We start from the raw sequence: 17,326 nt of genomic DNA, 5'->3' as shown, positions 1-17,326 counted from the left end.
AGGTGAGCTGGGGCGGGGCGGGGCGGGGCGAAGAGGGGCCGGGCCGGGCCGGGCAGAGGGGCAGGGTGTAGGTACAGGCAGAGGTAGAGGTACAGGCAGAGGTACAGGTAGAGGTACAGGTGCGGCGCGGCGGAGGAGGCTGTGCGACATGAAGCCCTTCGCGCTCCTCCTGCTCTGCCCGCTCTCCGCGGCCCTCACAGGTAACGGGGCGCCGGGGGTGGTCGCGGCCGCGGGTGACTGCTGCCCGCCCCGCTGAGCTGCGGCGTCTCTCCCGGCGGCGGCAGGGCGCTTCTGGCACATCACCGACCTCCACTGGGACCCCGGCTACGACGCGGCGGCGGCGCCCTCGCAGGTGTGTCCCTCGGGCGGCGCCCAGGCCGCGCCGGCCGCGGGGCCCTGGGGCAGCTACGTCTGCGACGCGCCGTGGCGCCTGCTGAACTCCTCCGTGTGCGCCATGAGGAGCCTCCTGCCGCGGCCCGACTTCATCCTTTGGACCGGGTGAGGAGCCGGCAGCGCCGCCGAGGCCGAGCGCGGGCCGCGGCCCCGGGAGGCAGCGGGCGCCCGGCCGAGGGGGCTCCGGGCGCTGCCCTGCCCTTCCCCGGGGGGGAAAGCAGAGACGGGGGTGGCCTCGAAGCGGTACTTAAAAATGAGGAAATCCGAGTCCTTCGAGGCTCGCGCCTTCCATCATTTCGCTGCGGTTCCGCGAGGGGAATACCGGCGCTCGCGTTGTTGGGAGTCCTCAGCTATCGGAGAAGGAAAAGACACCAGATATTCCCCCCAAATTGGCCAGACCGGTTCTGTGATTACTCACGCTTTCGGTGTACGGCTTGATCCAGTGTGCTTTGAGGATGGCTGGTGTTTGGCTGGGAGGCTTCATTAGGGAATGGGGAGCTGGAGGACTTGGGTGTGAAGAGTTCATGGTAAATTCAGGGTTCTCCATAAGGTAACCATTTTGGAGAGGTGGGATTTGGTAATGCCTTGAAGTGCAAAATGGGGGCTCCTAGTAGAGCTGTGTGAAGCAGAAGGGAGATGGCATAAGGAGTGGGAGGCCGGGCTCCCAACAAGCCCCAGCAATGAGGGATTCTCCGAGAAACTCCAAGTAAGATGAGGGAAAACGTTAGGGTTCACCATCCTTTCTTTCTCCTCAGCTGTTGCCAGCCCTGTCTGACTTCACACAAATTCTGAATACCTGAAAGTGTTTGGGGGAATGGAGTGTACTCGTTTTGTTAGCACACGAAGCCTTGCCTTGGTAGAGGCACCAGGAGAAGGGCATCAGAAAACAGGCTTGTGCCGTTTCTTCAAACTACAGAGAGGAACCTGGAAGATTTGCTTCAAAAAGGGGCTATTTTTCTTTAAAATTATTATAAAGAACCTCCCCAAATGGAGCTTTCTCATAGTATGGTGTCCAGAAACGGGTGCCCTGTTCTACAGGAGGCCGCAATAGCACTTGCAGACAGGGAAAGATTTATTTTGCCTGATTTCTGTAAGTTCATACATCCGCCTGTAATGTTTGCTGCTGCTTCTAACAGCGCAGCGTTCACTGTGAGCTTTTATAACCCCCAATCCTGATCTGCAGTGCTGTTGACTAACCCACTGTTCCCACTTTCTATTTGTGCAGATGATTGTTTCTACTTAGAAATAATTGCTGATCCTTAAAACTCCTGTCTTGTTTTTCTTTTTCTCAAACCATTTCTCCCAGTTCTTCAAAATCTTTCTGAATATTAATCTTATCCTCCAATGGACTTGTAATCCTTGCCCCAATATTGTCTAGAGATGCCAAAAGTGTATTAGCGAAAGCATTGAAATGTGTGTCTGCTAGACTTTTAGAAGCAGATCTCAAGGATCACTGCCTTGCTGGAGGCATCCATTTGTTTCATTTTCAATGGAAGAGTTGTTATCTTGCTGCTCTCTTGAATACAAAGAGTTTTGTTTCACTATTGCTAGTCAAATTTACTACCAGACCGTGAAACACTGTTCCTCACAAGATCACCAGTGATCTGTAGCACCTATTAAATACACTGAGGTACAATAAGGATCCATTTCTTCTGCTCTGCTTTATTCTACCTTGAAAAACCTATACACAAGCATGTCTTTACCATGAGCAATTCCTTGAAACTCCGTTAGTGCCCTTGACAGTCAGCAGGGTTCTGATTCCTGCCCCAAAAAGTTTTGATCATCTCTTTGTTTTCTAGAAGGCAAAAAGAGAACGGAGGGCATAAACCCAAGTTCTCTGCCTTAGCCCTTTAAGCATATGCACTGCTAGTCATAGGTGATGACTCTGCTGTGTTTGTTTGTGTGTTTGTTTTCGTGTTTGTTTGTTTTCTCTAGAGATGATACTCCTCATGTCCCCAATGAGCAGCTTGGAGAAAATCAGGTTCTGCATATAATTGAAAATCTGACTTCTCTGATAAAACAGATATTTCCAGGTAGGATTTGAGAGAATGAATAGGGGAGAGGAATACAAAGTCTCATGGGAAGAATTTACAATTGTGGAGAAATGATATAATGAGGAAGGGGAAAGGCACTGAAATGCTGCAGACATCAGAACTAGTTTTTCCTCTTCCTAGTTGCTCTACAGGCCATTTGAATCAAGACATGTCTGACACACCATTGCTATTTCAGATTAATTCACTCAGAAGAGGGGAGAAGGAACATTTCTGTAACTACTCATTATGCAAAACAAGGCTGCAAAATTTCTTCATGCTTACTCCATCTCAGCAGTGAGGGAAGAAGTATTATTGACAAGGAAATCTCACTAACTCTGACTATAAAGACATGGCAGTCTTGCTCTGGGGTGGCTTCCCTGAGGACAGATGGTCTTTGCAGTATTGTGTTCCCGGCCCATGCAACCACAGGGGTTTAGTGTGGATGGTAACCTTTTATGAAGCTCTCAAGCCATGCTATTCTCTAGAGAACTTATGGACTCAGAAAGAGCATTGGTGCTGAAGAACTCTGAAGTTTGAATGGATTCCTCTGTGCTTCCTTTTCTCTGTCTCTAGAAACCAAAGTCTATGCTGTGATGGGCAATCATGACTTCCACCCCAAGAATCAGCTTCCAGGGAAGGAGCACAGGATCTACAACCAAACAGCCGAACTGTGGCGCTCCTGGCTGAACGATGCTTCTGTTCCTCTGTTCAGAGCAGGTGCGGCACCACTAGCCTGTGTAGCAGTGTACTGGGAAGATGGGGGTGGTTAGGAGAGTCACCATGAATGAACTGTCCCTGCTTTTATTCCCCAAACCACAGTGTTTGTAGAGGAAGAGTCCAGTTTAAAAATGATTCCTAGCACCGAGTTTTCCTGCATGCAAGAAAAGGGATTTCTTTATGCTTTAGTCTCTCCTGCTTTCCTAGAGTTATAGGAAAGTGTCTCCGCGGAGAATGGTGAGCTTCAGTGAAAATAAAGATCTCTCAAGAAGGCTGCTGGCGTTGACCAGCACTATGGCTATCTATAGCTTCCCAGTTCCTGGACTGTCCTGTACATGCTCTTAACACCCAGGGCCTCCCTTCACCTTGAGTGACATATGCAGGACAAGAAGATGCAGGGAAGAGTCACACCAAATCCATGTCCTGGGTTGGTCAGAGCTGCTGGTTACTCTGTAACCAGTTAGAGCTGCTGACACCTTGTCTAGATAGTGATCTGCTGTGGCTATTGCCAAGGAGAGCTGAGAGAGGTTAAAGCACAGGGATTTGGGGACACAGCCCATGTGGCCAGAACTCCAGACCTTTCTCCTGCTGGTTGCATTTTGTAGGTGCTTTCTACAGTGAGAAGCTGCCCAGCCCAAATACAAGGGGGCGAATGATTGTCCTCAATACCAATCTGTACTATGACCAGAATAACGAGACAGCTGATGAGGAAGATCCTGGTGGGCAGTTCCAATGGCTGGAAGAAACTCTGACCAATGCCTCAAAAGCAGAAGAAATGGTAAAAAAAAAAGAGAAGAAGAGAAAAAAAAAAGCCTTTGTTCCAGGCTTCTCCCAGCCTGGAAGAGTGACGCTCCTGATGCCGCTCTGTGACCAGCAAGTTAATGCTCTCTTCAGGAAGCATGGGATCTGCATTCAGCACAGCTCTTTGTGTTGTAGGTCTACATTGCTGGGCACGTTCCTCCTGGTTTCTTTGAGAAGAAGAGAAGCAAGCCCTGGTTCCGGAGTAACTTTAATGAACGATACCTGAAAATTGTGCAGAGGCACCACAGCGTGATTGCTGGCCAGTTTTTTGGACACCATCACACTGACAGCTTTCGAATGTTTTACAGTGATACAGGTACCAAATCTGGCCAGCCCAGTATTTGCATGATAGTTCTGCTCAATCCCCCAAAAAATCATTGTTGAAGAGGGTTTTCCGTGACTTTTAGCTGAATACAGCTGTTATGGAAATTAGGCTTGTTGGCCACCATAACAGGGCTCGACCCTAGGTTCCCCCAAGTAAAGTTCAGAGCCAAATCAAAACAAATTAAATAATTAAATTTTAATCACGCGCGTGCCGTAATTACAGCTTGAGCTGGGTGCCTCCAAAGAGGGACCTTAACATAAACAAATCCTGGGCAATTACAGTTTTTTCAACTTACATTTCCCACCCCTCACGCGGTAGTTAGACCAATAGTAAGTTTTTGGTCTGGGGTCTCCTGCTCCTCATTGGGTCTCATCGTCGTTCTTAGGTAAGCTGTTTTTCTCCTTATTCTTGTTTTTTGCGGTCTCTGATGAAGGTTGTACCTCTGTTTTTGTTGGGTCTGGCGGTTGTCTCCCAAGGTCTTATTTTTCAATTGTTTTGACGTCTTCCCTTTCGGAGTGGGTGACACAGGAGCGCAGACTGCGTGTGGCTTCCTTATCTTCCCAGCCTGAACGAGCTCTGAGGCACTATTTTTTACTAAACTAGGTAAAGATTCATTACTTTTCCCACGCTCGGCCTAAGGCTTCAGCAAATTTAGCTACTCATGCTAAGCAAGTTTTATATAAGTTGTGCTAAGCAGCTATCTCTAGACAGTTTCAATGCACTATTCTTTAACACAGCCGAGAAGCCAGAAAAGGCTCTTTTGCATCTTGCTTTCTAAAAGGCTTGTAAAATGCTTTGGTCCGCAAGCCACAACAGTGGATGAGATTCCCCACCCAGACCTAGAGCTCCAGTTCTCTTTCCTGCTTCTCCTCGAATTTTGTAGTTTCTTCTCTCAGTGCCTTGCTATTCGTCCTGATCCGTACTGATAGTTTCTGGACCTCAGGTGAGACATAAGGGAGCAACAATGGCATTGTGGGTAGCCCTCTTTGGGTCTCATTCACTGAGGGTGATTCTCTTGCTCACCCTCACTGTGGAGTCTTTTGCTTATGCCAAGCTGCAGAAGGCCTGCTTTTAGCTGGAGAAATCCCACGTTCAGTCTCTGATGCTGTTCAACACACTGATCTTCATGCGTGCTCTGTTGTAACTAGATCTGGTGAGCAGTGGGTGCAATGTGATCAGTGGCCAGGATGCTCATTGCAGTGTGGACTGGTCTGCTACAAGCCAGGCCTCTCCCGCTCATGGTTTGTTTTGCCTTTCTATTAAGGTTCTCCAGTCAGCGTCATGTTCTTAGCCCCTGGAGTGACTCCCTGGAAAACAACATTACCTGGAGTGGCTAATGGAGCCAACAACCCTGGGATCCGGGTGATTGATTATGATCCAGACACCCTTCAAGTGAAGGTAGGGGACACCATCATGCTTTGTACTGCGGTCTCTGTTGGACGCTTTAATTCCTCCATGTGGTTTTAACAAGCAGGACTACGGGGTGGGGGGGGGGGCAAGAAGCTATATAGCAGAGGTTCTAAAACAAGATATTTCAGTCTTGCGGCTAGCACAAAGATTTAAAGAGCGTCAGTAAGGGCAATGACACCACATTCAGCTGGCCTGAGCCTCCTGCTGGGATGAGTCCCAGGGCAATGCAGGAGAGTTCGGACTTGTTTGTTCTTCATGTCTTCAGCTAGTCTCCTTTTACACTTGCTTTACGATCCAGGTAATGTGGATTCCAGAAGTCTCTTTGGGGACTAACAGCCTTGCTGAACACCCTTCAAAAACTCTTGCTGTCTAGAAAATTACTTGGGTCTCACCTACATTCTGAATTAATTCATTTTGTAATGTGATCAGAAGTTAGTTGAATTGCAGGGAAGGCTTCCATTTCCTTTGTCTTTCATTTGCAAAAAGGTGGAGGATGGTGTTCTCGTGCCTTTGTTTGCAATGGATAAAGCATCTCTGCAGATACTGTATTTACGTGTTTGCAGCATAGGAAGTGCATGCTTGTCTGTCCTAAAATATACTGTGGAAAGCTAGAGAGCTAGTGAAGCAAGGCAGAGAGAAAAAGAGCAAGAGATTAAATAAATAAGTTCTACAAAGCTTTTGTTTTCAATTTTGTTCACACTTAAGTAAATAACTGCTCGATTCTGTAACACTTCTCCAACTGCCCCTTCTGCCAGAGGACAGTGTTGATAATAAATACCAGAGTGATTTTTGGAGGAGGCCAGGCTCAAAATTCCTGATGTTTCAAAATAAAAATCAAGCAGAGAAAAACCAATGCTTAAACACTTATAAAATAGTAAAATGGGATAAAACTGCTTTTATAGCGAGTGCTGGATGCTCTCACTTGAGGCATCTGTCCGTAGGTTCACATCTTGGTAGGAAGCATCTCTTGAGAGGGAGGTCACCTCCCACCACGCGTGCTGCCTGCTGCTGAATGCACTTTGTTGTGCTACACACCAGCACCTAGGAGAATGGGCTGATCAGATCCTAGTGAACTGCTTCACTCAGGGGCTGATCCTTTCCTGAATCTCCTTGTTCTGTTTTTTTCTTCCTGCAGGATATGGTGACTTACTATTTGAATCTAACTCATGCCAATATGGTGTCCCCAATATGGGAGAAAGAGTATAGGCTGACAGAAGCTTTCCAAGTCCCTGATGGCTCTGCCCAGTCCATGCAAACAGTGCTGGAGAGGATATCGAAGGATGCACAGTATCTGCAGCAGTATTATGAATTTAACTCTGTCAAATATGACCTTACCCTGTGTGAGGAGGCCTGCCGCATTGACCATGTTTGTGCCATCAGGGAAGTTGATTTTATACGATACAATGAGTGTATCGAAGCCAGCAGCTCTGCCTCTACCATCACCAGTGTTTTTCTTTTACTGTTCTGCTTGCTGTTAACATTCCTCAGTCCCCAGAAAGCACTCTAATGACTTAAAACAGAAGTGAATGAAGAGAGGACATGCTTCACAGCACATTTGAATCAGCAATTGTGAATACTTTTGGTACTGAGAACTTACTAGGAAACCAAGACAAAATTAGTGGCTTTTAGTAAAAGCTCTGCAGTGTTGATTTGAACACTTCTAGTAAAGCTTGGTGTATTGGGAAAGGGCAGTGATTGCCATGAAGCTTTCTCATGCCTGCAGATGTTCTGCATCAGGGAGTTTCTCTTTCTTCAACTGTGACTTCTGAGGTGGTCTTACAGTTCAGCAGATCAAGGCCAGGCTTCTCCCTAGATTTTAACTTGACCTCCTAATGTATGAGAGCTGCGAGTCTGCCTCCAGATACATTTCTCATGTTAGCACATGCTTCTTTTCTTAAAAGACCACGCAGCTGGAGACCTGGAAGGATTGATTTTGGTGATCTTGTATTGCCTTGCCTTTAGCTTATGAGAAAAGCCAGGCAGGATTAGTTCTTCCTCTGACAGTATATGAACTTCTACAAGTTTGGGCCATGACTTTCTCATGCCAGTGCCCAAGGTAAGGTTCCAGGGCAAGAAACCTGATTTTCAAGCCTTGGGCACAAACAACTGTTCCCCAAGCACGTTTTTTGCTCTTTTAACTCACATCCATTTATGTTCTTCCTTTCTTGCAGTGCTGGGGCATTGCAAGCTGACCTTGACTGCTGTGAAGCACATAACAATTCAGTTATTTGCCAGCCTTGGGCTCTTCCCAGCTTCTCTCAGAGCCATGAGGGAACTGATACAAAGTGATGTTATTGGACTCTTTTAGGTAAATGAGACATAGAAGAAATACTTGCATTGTCCGTGAACGGCAGCCCCAGGCTCCCAGAGATCTGACAGTGGGCTGAGGAGAACACAAGCTTACAAGGCAAGTGGGAGGATGTGTAGCCTAAGGACACCAATGTGTTAGTGCAGTCCCAGACTGCTTACACAAGTCACCTGCATGCTATCAGCAGACCATTTTGCCAGAAAGGTCTATACAGCTGAAAAGTGGAAAAGACTGTGGAAGTGAGGATAAAGCCAGCCACCTGTGAGCTGAATAGCACAGCTTTGACGTGCAGCTATGATCCTGGGCCTACCAGAGAAGCACTATGTATGTTATGTCAGAAAAGAAACAAGGGTGCAAGAGGAATGGCCCTCACCTCTAATGCTGTTCAGCAGACAGAAGATAGAAGACTGTTATATGACTGTGGACAACCAGCTGCTGCTCTGCACCTCAGTTTAAAAACTTCAAGTTTCAAGATCCAACCTTCACGTTCAAAACATGAAGCAGCCATCTCGCATCTCAGACCTGGTTTCCACAGCTAAAACTCTGTTTTGGCTGGCTGTGAACAGCAGTCTCCCATAGGAGATACTTTCTGTGCTACCTTTCCTCCCTGGTGTTGTGTAGTGGGGTACATGCTTCCAGGATATTATGTAGCTGTCTAGTATTCTGGGCATAAAAACCTACAGTGTATAAATCCTTGTTCTTTTCCAGGGAGATGTCTGGCTGGGAGCTGATTTATAGCTTCTCTACTGAAGCTTAATGGGTAAGGTGAAACTGAGATGGATGGAGCGAAGTAGCACTCCGGTGACAGTGTGTAGGGCTGTAGTGGATGGTCTGTTGGAAATAAATTGAATGTTAGACCCACAAATCAGCTGACTGAGAACACAGGTTACCAGTGCAGGGCCCGGAGGCAAATGGGCTAAGGGTGCTGGTGCTGGGGGGTGGCTGTAGTATTAAGTTTTGCACTGCCCCTGATATCTTCTTGTTGTTTGCATCAGGATTACAAAATTGGCAGTTCCCGAAGCAGCATCTCTGGAGGTTTCTTGCTTCTGCTCATCCTCTGATTTGTTTTAAAGCAGTTTCCTGAAGCGCACGTGGATGACTGTTATAGGAAAATATTCAAGTTAAATGCCGCGGCGTTAGGAGGTTGCAGAATTGACTGGTTTTGCTGTGTGGGTGGCGATGAGTCTCCCTGAAGTTCTGCAGGCCAAGCGTTGACAGCACGCAAAAATGGTTTCCGTTGAGAAATATATTGTAAATCAGCCAATGTGTGCGAATTAAAGGGAGTGAATGATTACAAAGTTCACAAAAAAATGCTAGTCAGCATTGGTAATAAATCTTTCCTGACTGTGTATGTGGCCGCGTCTCTTCACCACCTCCACGCTGGGTTGGGAACAACTCCGTAGTTCCAGAGGCTTTGAGGGACTGTTTTGGGGTTTTGGCTCGGATCTCCCGTTCCAGCGGGAGGCTGGGGAAGGGGAATCCTGAGCGAAGGCAGGGGGGTCCCGCTGGGGCCACCCTGTCTCCAAGGGACGCAGCTCAGCTTCCCAGCCCTCTCCCTCAGCTCTGCCTCGTTAGCGCTTCCTCCTGGGTGCTGGTGTCTCCTGCACATGGATACCTAACTCAGGGCATTGATTTTTTTCACTGGTGGGGGATTTGGAGTCACCCAAGCCAAAGTGAACTATTTGTGTGCGTTATTTCTGGCTCTCAGAGTGCTCCGGGGCTACAGCTAGGAAAAGAAACAAAATACTGGGCTGAAGGTTGCGGATCAGGCGCTGGGAGGGGTTTTTCGGGATGAGCTGGTCCTTGGAGAATGGTAAAAACGCCTCTTGCCTCTTACTGTAGTGCCGCCCGGGTGGTTTCCAGGGACGTAGGAGGGGAGTGTTGCACGCGGCTGTGAAAATAGGATGACGAGCTGGAATGATGCCAGCTGGTGGGTTGGTTTCCGTTTGGAGAACATTACTAAGAAACAGGCTTAGATACGCTGCTGTGTGTTTAAGCTCTGTGTTTTGGATGCTGGGCTCCTTAGAAAGGCCCTAAAGCGGAGAGCGAGGGTTGGGGAGAAGCCAGCTGGGGCAGTGGCTGGCTCGGGACCGGCAGAAGCGGGTGCGGCAGGGCTGCAGGAGGGCAGAGGGTGCTGCACGGGGGAGGAGGGCCTGCGGGGGGGGTGCGTGCCCTGCAGGGCAGGGGTGACCGGGCAGGGGCACAGGGTGCCGTGCGGCCAGGCAAGGCCCGGCAAGGGGAGCAGGGGCTGGCAGGCAGCCCGAGGGGTGCGGAGCGCTGGGCAGCCGGCTGGGCCTGCGTGGGCTGTACCGCTGGGCAGGGACCGGGGCAGGGCCCAGCCGGGACGGGGAGAAGCGGGGCGCCGGGTGCTGCCGAGCTGGGCTGGGACCGGCGGGGGCGGGGCCCGAAGGGCGGGGCGCTGTGCGCCTGGGCGGGGCCGGCAGCGGGGGCGGGGCCGAGCCGAGGGTGAAGGCGGGGCCGAGATGGGGCGGGGCCGAGATAGGGGGCGGGGCCTGGGCGTTCGGCGGGGCGGGGCCGAGGCCGGGCGCAGTGGGGCCAGGCCGGGGGCGGGGCCAAAAGGGCGGGGCCGAGGCCTGGCGCTGTGGGGCCAGGCCGGGGGCGGGGCCAGAGGGGCGGGGCCGAGGCCGGGCGCGGCGCAGTGGGGCCAGGCCGGGGGCGGGGCCAGGGGTGGGCCAAGGGGCGGGGCCGAGGCCGGGCGCAGTGGGGCCAGGCCGGGGGCGGGGCCAGAGGGGCGGGGCCGAGGCCGGGCGCGGCGCAGTGGGGCCAGGCCGGGGGCGGGGCCGAGGCCGGGCGCGGCGGGGAAGCTCGCGGGGCCGTTGGCGGGGCCGGGCTATGGCGGCGCGGGGCGGCCCGCCGCGGTACCGGCCGCTGGAGCTGCTGCTGGCGGCGGCGGGCGCGGCGGGGGCGGTGCTGGACCTGGGCGCCGACGTGTGGCTGGCGGTGGGGTACGCGCGGGCCGGGCACCCCGGCTGGGCCGCGCTGGTGCTGGCGCTGCTCGCGGCCGCCTCGCTGGCCACGCACGCCTGCAGCTGGCTGTGGCACCGCACCGACCCGCCGGCGCTGGGGCCGGGGCTGTCGCGCCGCGCGCTCGCCCTCCTCCACGTCCTGCAGCTCGGCTACGTCTACAGGTAGGGGCCGCCGTCCCTGTCCCCTGTGACCCCCCCCCCCAGCCCAGGCTGTGTCCCCTGTCCCCTCTTCCCTCCCCCCCCCAGCCCAGGCTGTCCCCTGTCCCCTCTTCCCTCCCCCCCCCCCCAAGCCCAGGCTGTCCCCTGTCCCCTCTTCCCTCCCCCCAGCCCAGGCTGTCCCCTGTCCCCTCTTCCCTCCCCCCCCCCCCAAGCCCAGGCTGTCCCCTGTCCCCTCTTCCCTCCCCCCCCCAGCCCAGGCTGTCCCCTGTCCCCTCTTCCCTCCCCCCCCCCCAAGCCCAGGCTGTCCCCTGTCCCCTCTTCCCTCCCCCCCCCCAGCCCAGGCTGTCCCCTGTCCCCTCTTCCCTCCCCCCCCCAGCCCAGGTTGTCCCCTGTCCCCTCTTCCCCCCTGCCCCCCAGCCCAGGTTGTCCCCCGTCCCCTCTTCCCTCCCCCCCCCAGCCCAGGCTGTGTCCCCTGTCCCCTCTTCCCCCCCTGCCCCCCCCAGCCCAGGCTGTCCCCCGTCCCCTCTTCCCCCCTCCCCCCCCCAGCCCAGGCTGTCCCCCGTCCCCTCTTCCCCCCTGCCCCCCAGCCCAGGCTGTGTCCCCTGTCCCCTCTTCCCCCCTCCCCCCCCCAGCCCAGGCTGTCCCCCGTCCCCTCTTCCCTCCCCCCCCCAGCCCAGGCTGTCCCCTGTCCCCTCTTCCCTCCCCCCCCCAGCCCAGGCTGTCCCCTGTCCCCTCTTCCCTCCCCCCCCCAGCCCAGGCTGTCCCCTGTCCCCTCTTACCCCTCCCCCCAGCCCAGGCTGTCCCCTGTCCCCTCTTCCCCCCCTGCCCCCCCCCAGCCCAGGCTGTCCCCCGTCCCCTCTTCCCTCCTGCCCCCCCCAGCCCAGGCTGTCCCCCGTCCCCTCTTCCCCCCCTGCCCCCCCCAGCCCAGGCTGTCCCCTGTCCCCTCTTCCCTCCCCCCCCCCAGCCCAGGCTGTCCCCTGTCCCCTCTTCCCTCCTGCCCCCCCCAGCCCAGGCTGTCCCCTGTCCCCTCTTCCCTCCTGCCCCCCCCAGCCCAGGCTGTCCCCTGTCCCCTCTTCCCTCCCCCCCCCAGCCCAGGCTGTCCCCCGTCCCCTCTTCCCTCCTGCCCCCCCCAGCCCAGGCTGTCCCCCGTCCCCTCTTCCCCCCCTGCCCCCCCCAGCCCAGGCTGTCCCCTGTCCCCTCTTCCCTCCTGCCCCCCCCAGCCCAGGCTGTCCCCTGTCCCCTCTTCCCTCCCCCCCCCCCAAGCCCAGGCTGTCCCCTGTCCCCTCTTCCCTCCTGCCCCCCCCAGCCCAGGCTGTCCCCTGTCCCCTCTTCCCCCCCTGCCCCCCCCAGCCCAGGCTGTCCCCTGTCCCCTCTTCCCTCCCCCCCCCCAAGCCCAGGCTGTCCCCTGTCCCCTCTTCCCCCCCTGCCCCCCCCAGCCCAGGCTGTCCCCTGTCCCCTCTTCCCCCCCTGCCCCCCCCAGCCCAGGCTGTCCCCTGTCCCCTCTTCCCCCCCTGCCCCCCCCAGCCCAGGCTGTCCCCTGTCCCCTCTTACCCCTCCCCCCAGCCCAGGCTGTCCCCTGTCCCCTCTTCCCCCCCTCCCCCCCCCCAGCCCAGGCTGTCCCCTGTCCCCTCTTACCCCTCCCCCCAGCCCAGGCTGTCCCCTGTCCCCTCTTCGCCCCCTGCCCCCCCCACCTAGGCTGTCCCCCGTCCCCTCTGTCCCAAAGCTGTGGCCGTCCCACGTGGGACATCTGCAGCCCCCTGGATCCCTGCCCTTCCACGAGCCGGGAGAGCTCCGCGGGCTCCTGCGGTCGCTGCCGCTTTTCCTCCTCCCTGGCAGAGGCTCTGGGCCCTGCAGCCGAGGGTGAAGCAGCCCTGTCCCGCCCGCGTCCCGGCCCCTCGCCCCGCTCCCCCCCGCAGGCAGCGATTCTGCACAGCTCACGCCGTGGTCGGGTTTCCACGGAAAAAGATGCAAGGAAAAGTGTTCACAGAAAGGGGCCGGAAAGGTGGTTCTCGCTCCCAACTCTTTCTGGTGCTGCTGTAGCTGGGAACCTTCCTGCGAAAACCCCTAGCTCTCGCCGTGTGGAACGGGCGTTGTGGCTACCTGCAGAGCGTCAAAGCTTTGGCCGGAGCTGGCGAGTGTCCCGAAACGAGGCGTCGCCGGACGGGGACGGCCACGCCGTCGCAGCAGCCGCGATGCGCGCGCTGAGGACGTAACATCCTCGTGTTGCCGCCTCCGCGAGGGGAACTGCAGGATCCCGCTGTGATCTCCTGGTGTCCCCTTCCCTCCCGGCAGGGCAGGCAGTGACAGGGAAGGGAAATGCCAGGATTACATGATTCCTTTCTTTTTTACGCTAAAACAGTGCCTGTTTCTATCCCTTCTCCCAGCAAATGAAGGTGCTCTGTTTAACCAGCTTCCAAGACTTAGGCTGAGCAGACCATAAACCTTGTTTCGTTCTCATCTCTTTTGGTCATTTCTGGGAAGCTGGTTTTCTGTGTCATGCCCAACCTTCCCGCGTGAAGGGAAGAAGCGTTGCTTTCACTTCGGGCTCCACTTGATTATCACCGCTGGACTTCATCCAGCATTGCACGTTACATGACAGCTGCAGGGTTTGGCTTGAAACTGGGGCAGGGGAATAGTTTTAAAATAAACTCGGAGCAGTTTAAATTGGAGAGGAGGAAATCAGTCTCTGAGTGTTTTTTTTTTTTTTTTTTTTCCCCCGCATTGTATAAGTGAACTCCCGTTAGTGAACTCCTCCTGCTCGCTGGCGTGCCCGGGTTGGCACGGTCCAGAACGGAGGCCGTTTGGGAGCAGTCCAGTTGTGCAGCCCTGTGTCCTGCCACAGCTGCATGTAATAACTGATGGGACCATTGCGTTGCTGCTGGTTAGCTCCTGACCTGGAGCAGCTCCTCACTAGGGGCCGTATCTCCGTACAGGTGTCTCCGTGCTCTGAAAATGGGCTGGAAGCTGTGCTGGGCAAAGACCACATCCGAGCAGGAGCAAGACCACATGGCCTTCCTTTCCCATGACATCAGCATGCTGCGTCTCTTCGAGACTTTCCTGGAGAATGCCCCACAGCTCACCTTGCTCATCTATGTTATCCTGCGGACAAACAAGGCAGATCCTTCCCAAGGTAAGTGATCAGGGACCAAGGGAGGGGAATTTCAAGGGCGCAAGCTCAGGGTCAAAGCAGGCTAGGATGGGAGAGATCTCGCTGGGTGGCCGTGGGCCGTGCTTTACCCAGCAGGACGCTGTTCTTCTGCCCTTGCTTGAGGTTCTCAAGCATCGTTCTTCTCCACATCGCTCTCTTCCTTGATGTGGTGCACCAGAGAGTGGACCCTTGTCCTACACCGACATGCCCTGGTGGACTGTGCTGGTCCCAGGAGGGAAGTAGAAGCTGGGGGACCTCTGTGGTCATTTCCCTACCTCTCCCAAGGGAGGTCCTGCCTGAAGAGAACCCCTCATAGAGTGGTCCTGCACCCCATACGTGTGGCCAAGGCCCAAAGGTCAGGAGAGAAGTCAGGATGCTGCACTGGGAAGCCGGGCACTCTGATGCCTGGGAGATGCTGTTGTGGACACACATGGAGAGTGGAGCAAAGCCTGATGAGGAAGGGAAGTGCTTTGGTGCCCATTCAGGGTTGGGAAAGAGCCTTCTAAGCAAGTGTCACTGCGATGAAATGGGCAGTGGCAAGGGCAGTGGTCTCTGCAGTGCCACTCAGTCCCGTTGCCTCCTCCTCATCTCCTGGTCCAACTAAGCTTGGTAAGGGGAGACATCCGCTGGGAACAGAGCAGCATCAACCTCCTCCATGAGAACAGCAGGAAACCAGGGACAGAATAGGAGACAGAGATGCTGATGCTCTGACCCTCTGAAGCAGCAGCTTTCCTGGCTGGCGGACAGCTCTTTTTAGCTATGTCTGGCAGGGGAGGAATTAGGAGCAAGGCTAGCACAGTGTGAGCCCCTGCTCAGTCTGTTCTACTGTGTTTGCAGGAGTGGGGATCTGCACTGCCGTCCTGTGTGTGACCTGGTCCCTGTTGGACTATCACCAGTCCCTGCGCTCCTTTTTGCAGGACAAGTACGAGTTGAGCCTATGTTCTTCCTTCATCTACTTCCTGTGGAACCTCTTCCTCATCTGCCCCCGCATCCTCGTGGTTGCCCTCTTTGCCTTGCTCTGGCCATACGGTGTTGCCGTGCACTTCCCACTTGTGTGGCTGGCCATGTTCTTCTGGGTCAACATGCAGGGGACAGACTTCATGGAGTCGCCTGGCCCTGAGCAGCTCTACAGAGCCATGGTGGCCGTGATCCTCTACTTCAGCTGGTTCAACGTGGCAAAGGGGAGAACGCTGTACCGCAGTATCATCTACCATGGCTTTATCCTGGTGGACAGCATTCTGCTGGCTGTGTCCTGGCTCTGGTGCCGTTCGCCCTCCGATGAGTACTTGTACCTCATCCCAGTGGTTGCTGCTGCCCTGCCCTGCTATGTTTTGGGGCTTGTGTTGAGACTCATCTACTACAAGTGGCTGCATCCCAATGTGCGGGCGCAGCAGCAAGGCGGGTACGACGACGTGGATGCCAGTGGAGGGACCGACGGGCTGGACTTTCGCCATGGCTCAGCACCAGCTGTTGTGAACAGGCGAATGCGGTGGCTGGCCCAGACGCAGTTTGCAATCTCTTTGCAGAGCGAGCAGAGCTTGCTCAATGGAAGTGCTGCTGCTGACACTGCTGTCTGAGTCCAGGTGCTTCGGATCCGCAGGGAAGATCTGTGCTTCGCTGACGTGGTTTAATGTGCTGGGGCAACGTTTGCCGGTCTTGCTCGCGATGCCTTTGCTTAGTGCCTTGGGCTGCTGTTTTGAGCAGGTCAGTGCTATGTAGCCTGATGCAGTGATGGGAGGTTGGCGGGGCCGGGTAAAAAGCTTGGATGACTTGCAAATGCCCAGTGTCCCACGACCCATGGCAAGGCTCTTGCTGCTATGCAGCCTGGAAGATCCAGTTTGTTAATGGTGGACTCAGCACATTGTGAAGCACAATTATGTTAACCTCTCTCATTATTTATTATTAGTCTTTTCCAGAAAAAAAATGCAACTCTGTTTGTCCTTTATTTCCGTGCCTCTTCTGGTGCCTGCTACCGAGCTGGCTCGGTTCCCTGTGGCCTTTTCTCACCCACCTCATGGATGTGGCTGCTGGTACTGGAGAGCTTGTTCACTCCTTAGCAGCAGCTGTAGGATTATTCAGTTTGCAGACCTGCTTCTGCTGTTTTGCTACGAAGGTCAAAGATTGCCTGGGATAAACATGTGACTCAGTGTTGTGGTGAGGGAAGGGAAAGGCAGGAGCTCCTTCACATGGCCTTTGAGACTCAGCTGGCAGAGCGGGTGAGTTGGAGCAGGGCTGCTGCCACGCTAGGGCAGGAGGTTGTACCACGGCGCTGGGGGAGCATGCAAAGTCAGGGCCCAAGAGTGGAGTGCTCTGGCCTCACGGCAATGCTTTGCCTTTTGGGAAATGTAGAAGCGTTTCCAAATGTTGATTCTCTGCAGACAGGAAAAAAATATAAATAAAAGGGCTCTGATGTTTGCCCTGCCTCTTCCTGCCTTTCCCAAAGGCCTGTGGAAACAAGGGCAGGGCTGAGCAGTGTGCTCCCGGGGGCCCAGCTGCTATGCGTTAAAAGAAACAAGGCAAGCAGAGGGCTTTTTTTTTTTTTTTTCTTTTTTTCCCCCGGGCTCCCCTCCCAGCTGCATGGGGCTCTCCTCCACTGGAGGCTGTCGCTGAAGAGGTTGTCCTCCGAAGGGGGAGGCCAAACCTATAAATCTGTGCCTGGCAGCACAGGCTGCAAGCACTCCCCTGTGGAGTTTAGCTCTTTGCTTGGCCAACCCTCTCTGCTCACTGAGACTCCGTTGCTCCTGGAGGAGTTGCTGTGAGCTCCAGGCAGGGAGCAGAGGGCCTGGACTGGTTTGGTGGGAGCCAGGAGGAACAACTTGCCCCACAAGGGAACTGTTGGAGCAGCTCCTGCCCAGGGCAGCGGCTGACAAGTTATACGAACTCAGGTGGACTGCCCCTGCCGAGTAGTGCCACTGCTGCCTCAGCCCTGCACCTTTTAGGTCCAGCCAGTCATGTGCAGGTGTGGTGTGAAGCAGCAGCACCCAGGCCCCAATGCCTTGCCCAGGCCAGGTACCACTGGGCTCTGCTTCTGACACCTTGACCACT

General features: G+C 54.9%; 2 protein-coding genes across 3 annotated transcripts; both read left to right on the top strand.

Annotated features, from left to right (window-relative positions):
- The first annotated feature begins 15 nt into the window (after positions 1-15).
- SMPDL3B (sphingomyelin phosphodiesterase acid like 3B) lies at positions 16-9,336 on the top strand. 2 transcript variants are annotated; one of them, XR_003259526.2, is made up of 9 exons: positions 16-200; positions 285-498; positions 2,329-2,426; positions 3,000-3,143; positions 3,749-3,921; positions 4,080-4,260; positions 5,534-5,667; positions 6,815-7,735; positions 7,851-9,336. XR_003259526.2 is itself a non-coding variant. In XM_026102505.2 (8 exons), the coding sequence occupies exons 1-8, from the start codon at positions 149-151 to the stop codon at positions 7,184-7,186; spliced, it is 1,368 nt and encodes a 455-aa protein (XP_025958290.2). In that variant the 5' UTR covers positions 16-148; the 3' UTR covers positions 7,187-9,336. The 2 variants fall into 2 exon arrangements, 1 of the variants encoding a protein (XP_025958290.2); XM_026102505.2 differs by having other exon boundaries at positions 6,815-9,336.
- Positions 9,337-10,770: 1,434 nt separating this feature from the next.
- XKR8 (XK related 8) lies at positions 10,771-16,226 on the top strand. The gene is made up of 3 exons (XM_064524911.1): positions 10,771-11,136; positions 14,067-14,263; positions 15,119-16,226. Exons 1-3 carry the CDS (start codon positions 10,841-10,843, stop codon positions 15,856-15,858), a joined length of 1,233 nt encoding a protein of 410 aa, XP_064380981.1. The 5' UTR covers positions 10,771-10,840; the 3' UTR covers positions 15,859-16,226.
- The last annotated feature ends 1,100 nt before the right edge of the window (positions 16,227-17,326 follow it).

Source organism: Dromaius novaehollandiae, chromosome 23 (genome assembly GCF_036370855.1).
Source record: "Dromaius novaehollandiae isolate bDroNov1 chromosome 23, bDroNov1.hap1, whole genome shotgun sequence".
Taxonomy (NCBI): Eukaryota; Metazoa; Chordata; class Aves; order Casuariiformes; family Dromaiidae; genus Dromaius; species Dromaius novaehollandiae.
This window is presented reverse-complemented; position numbering and strand designations above follow the sequence as displayed.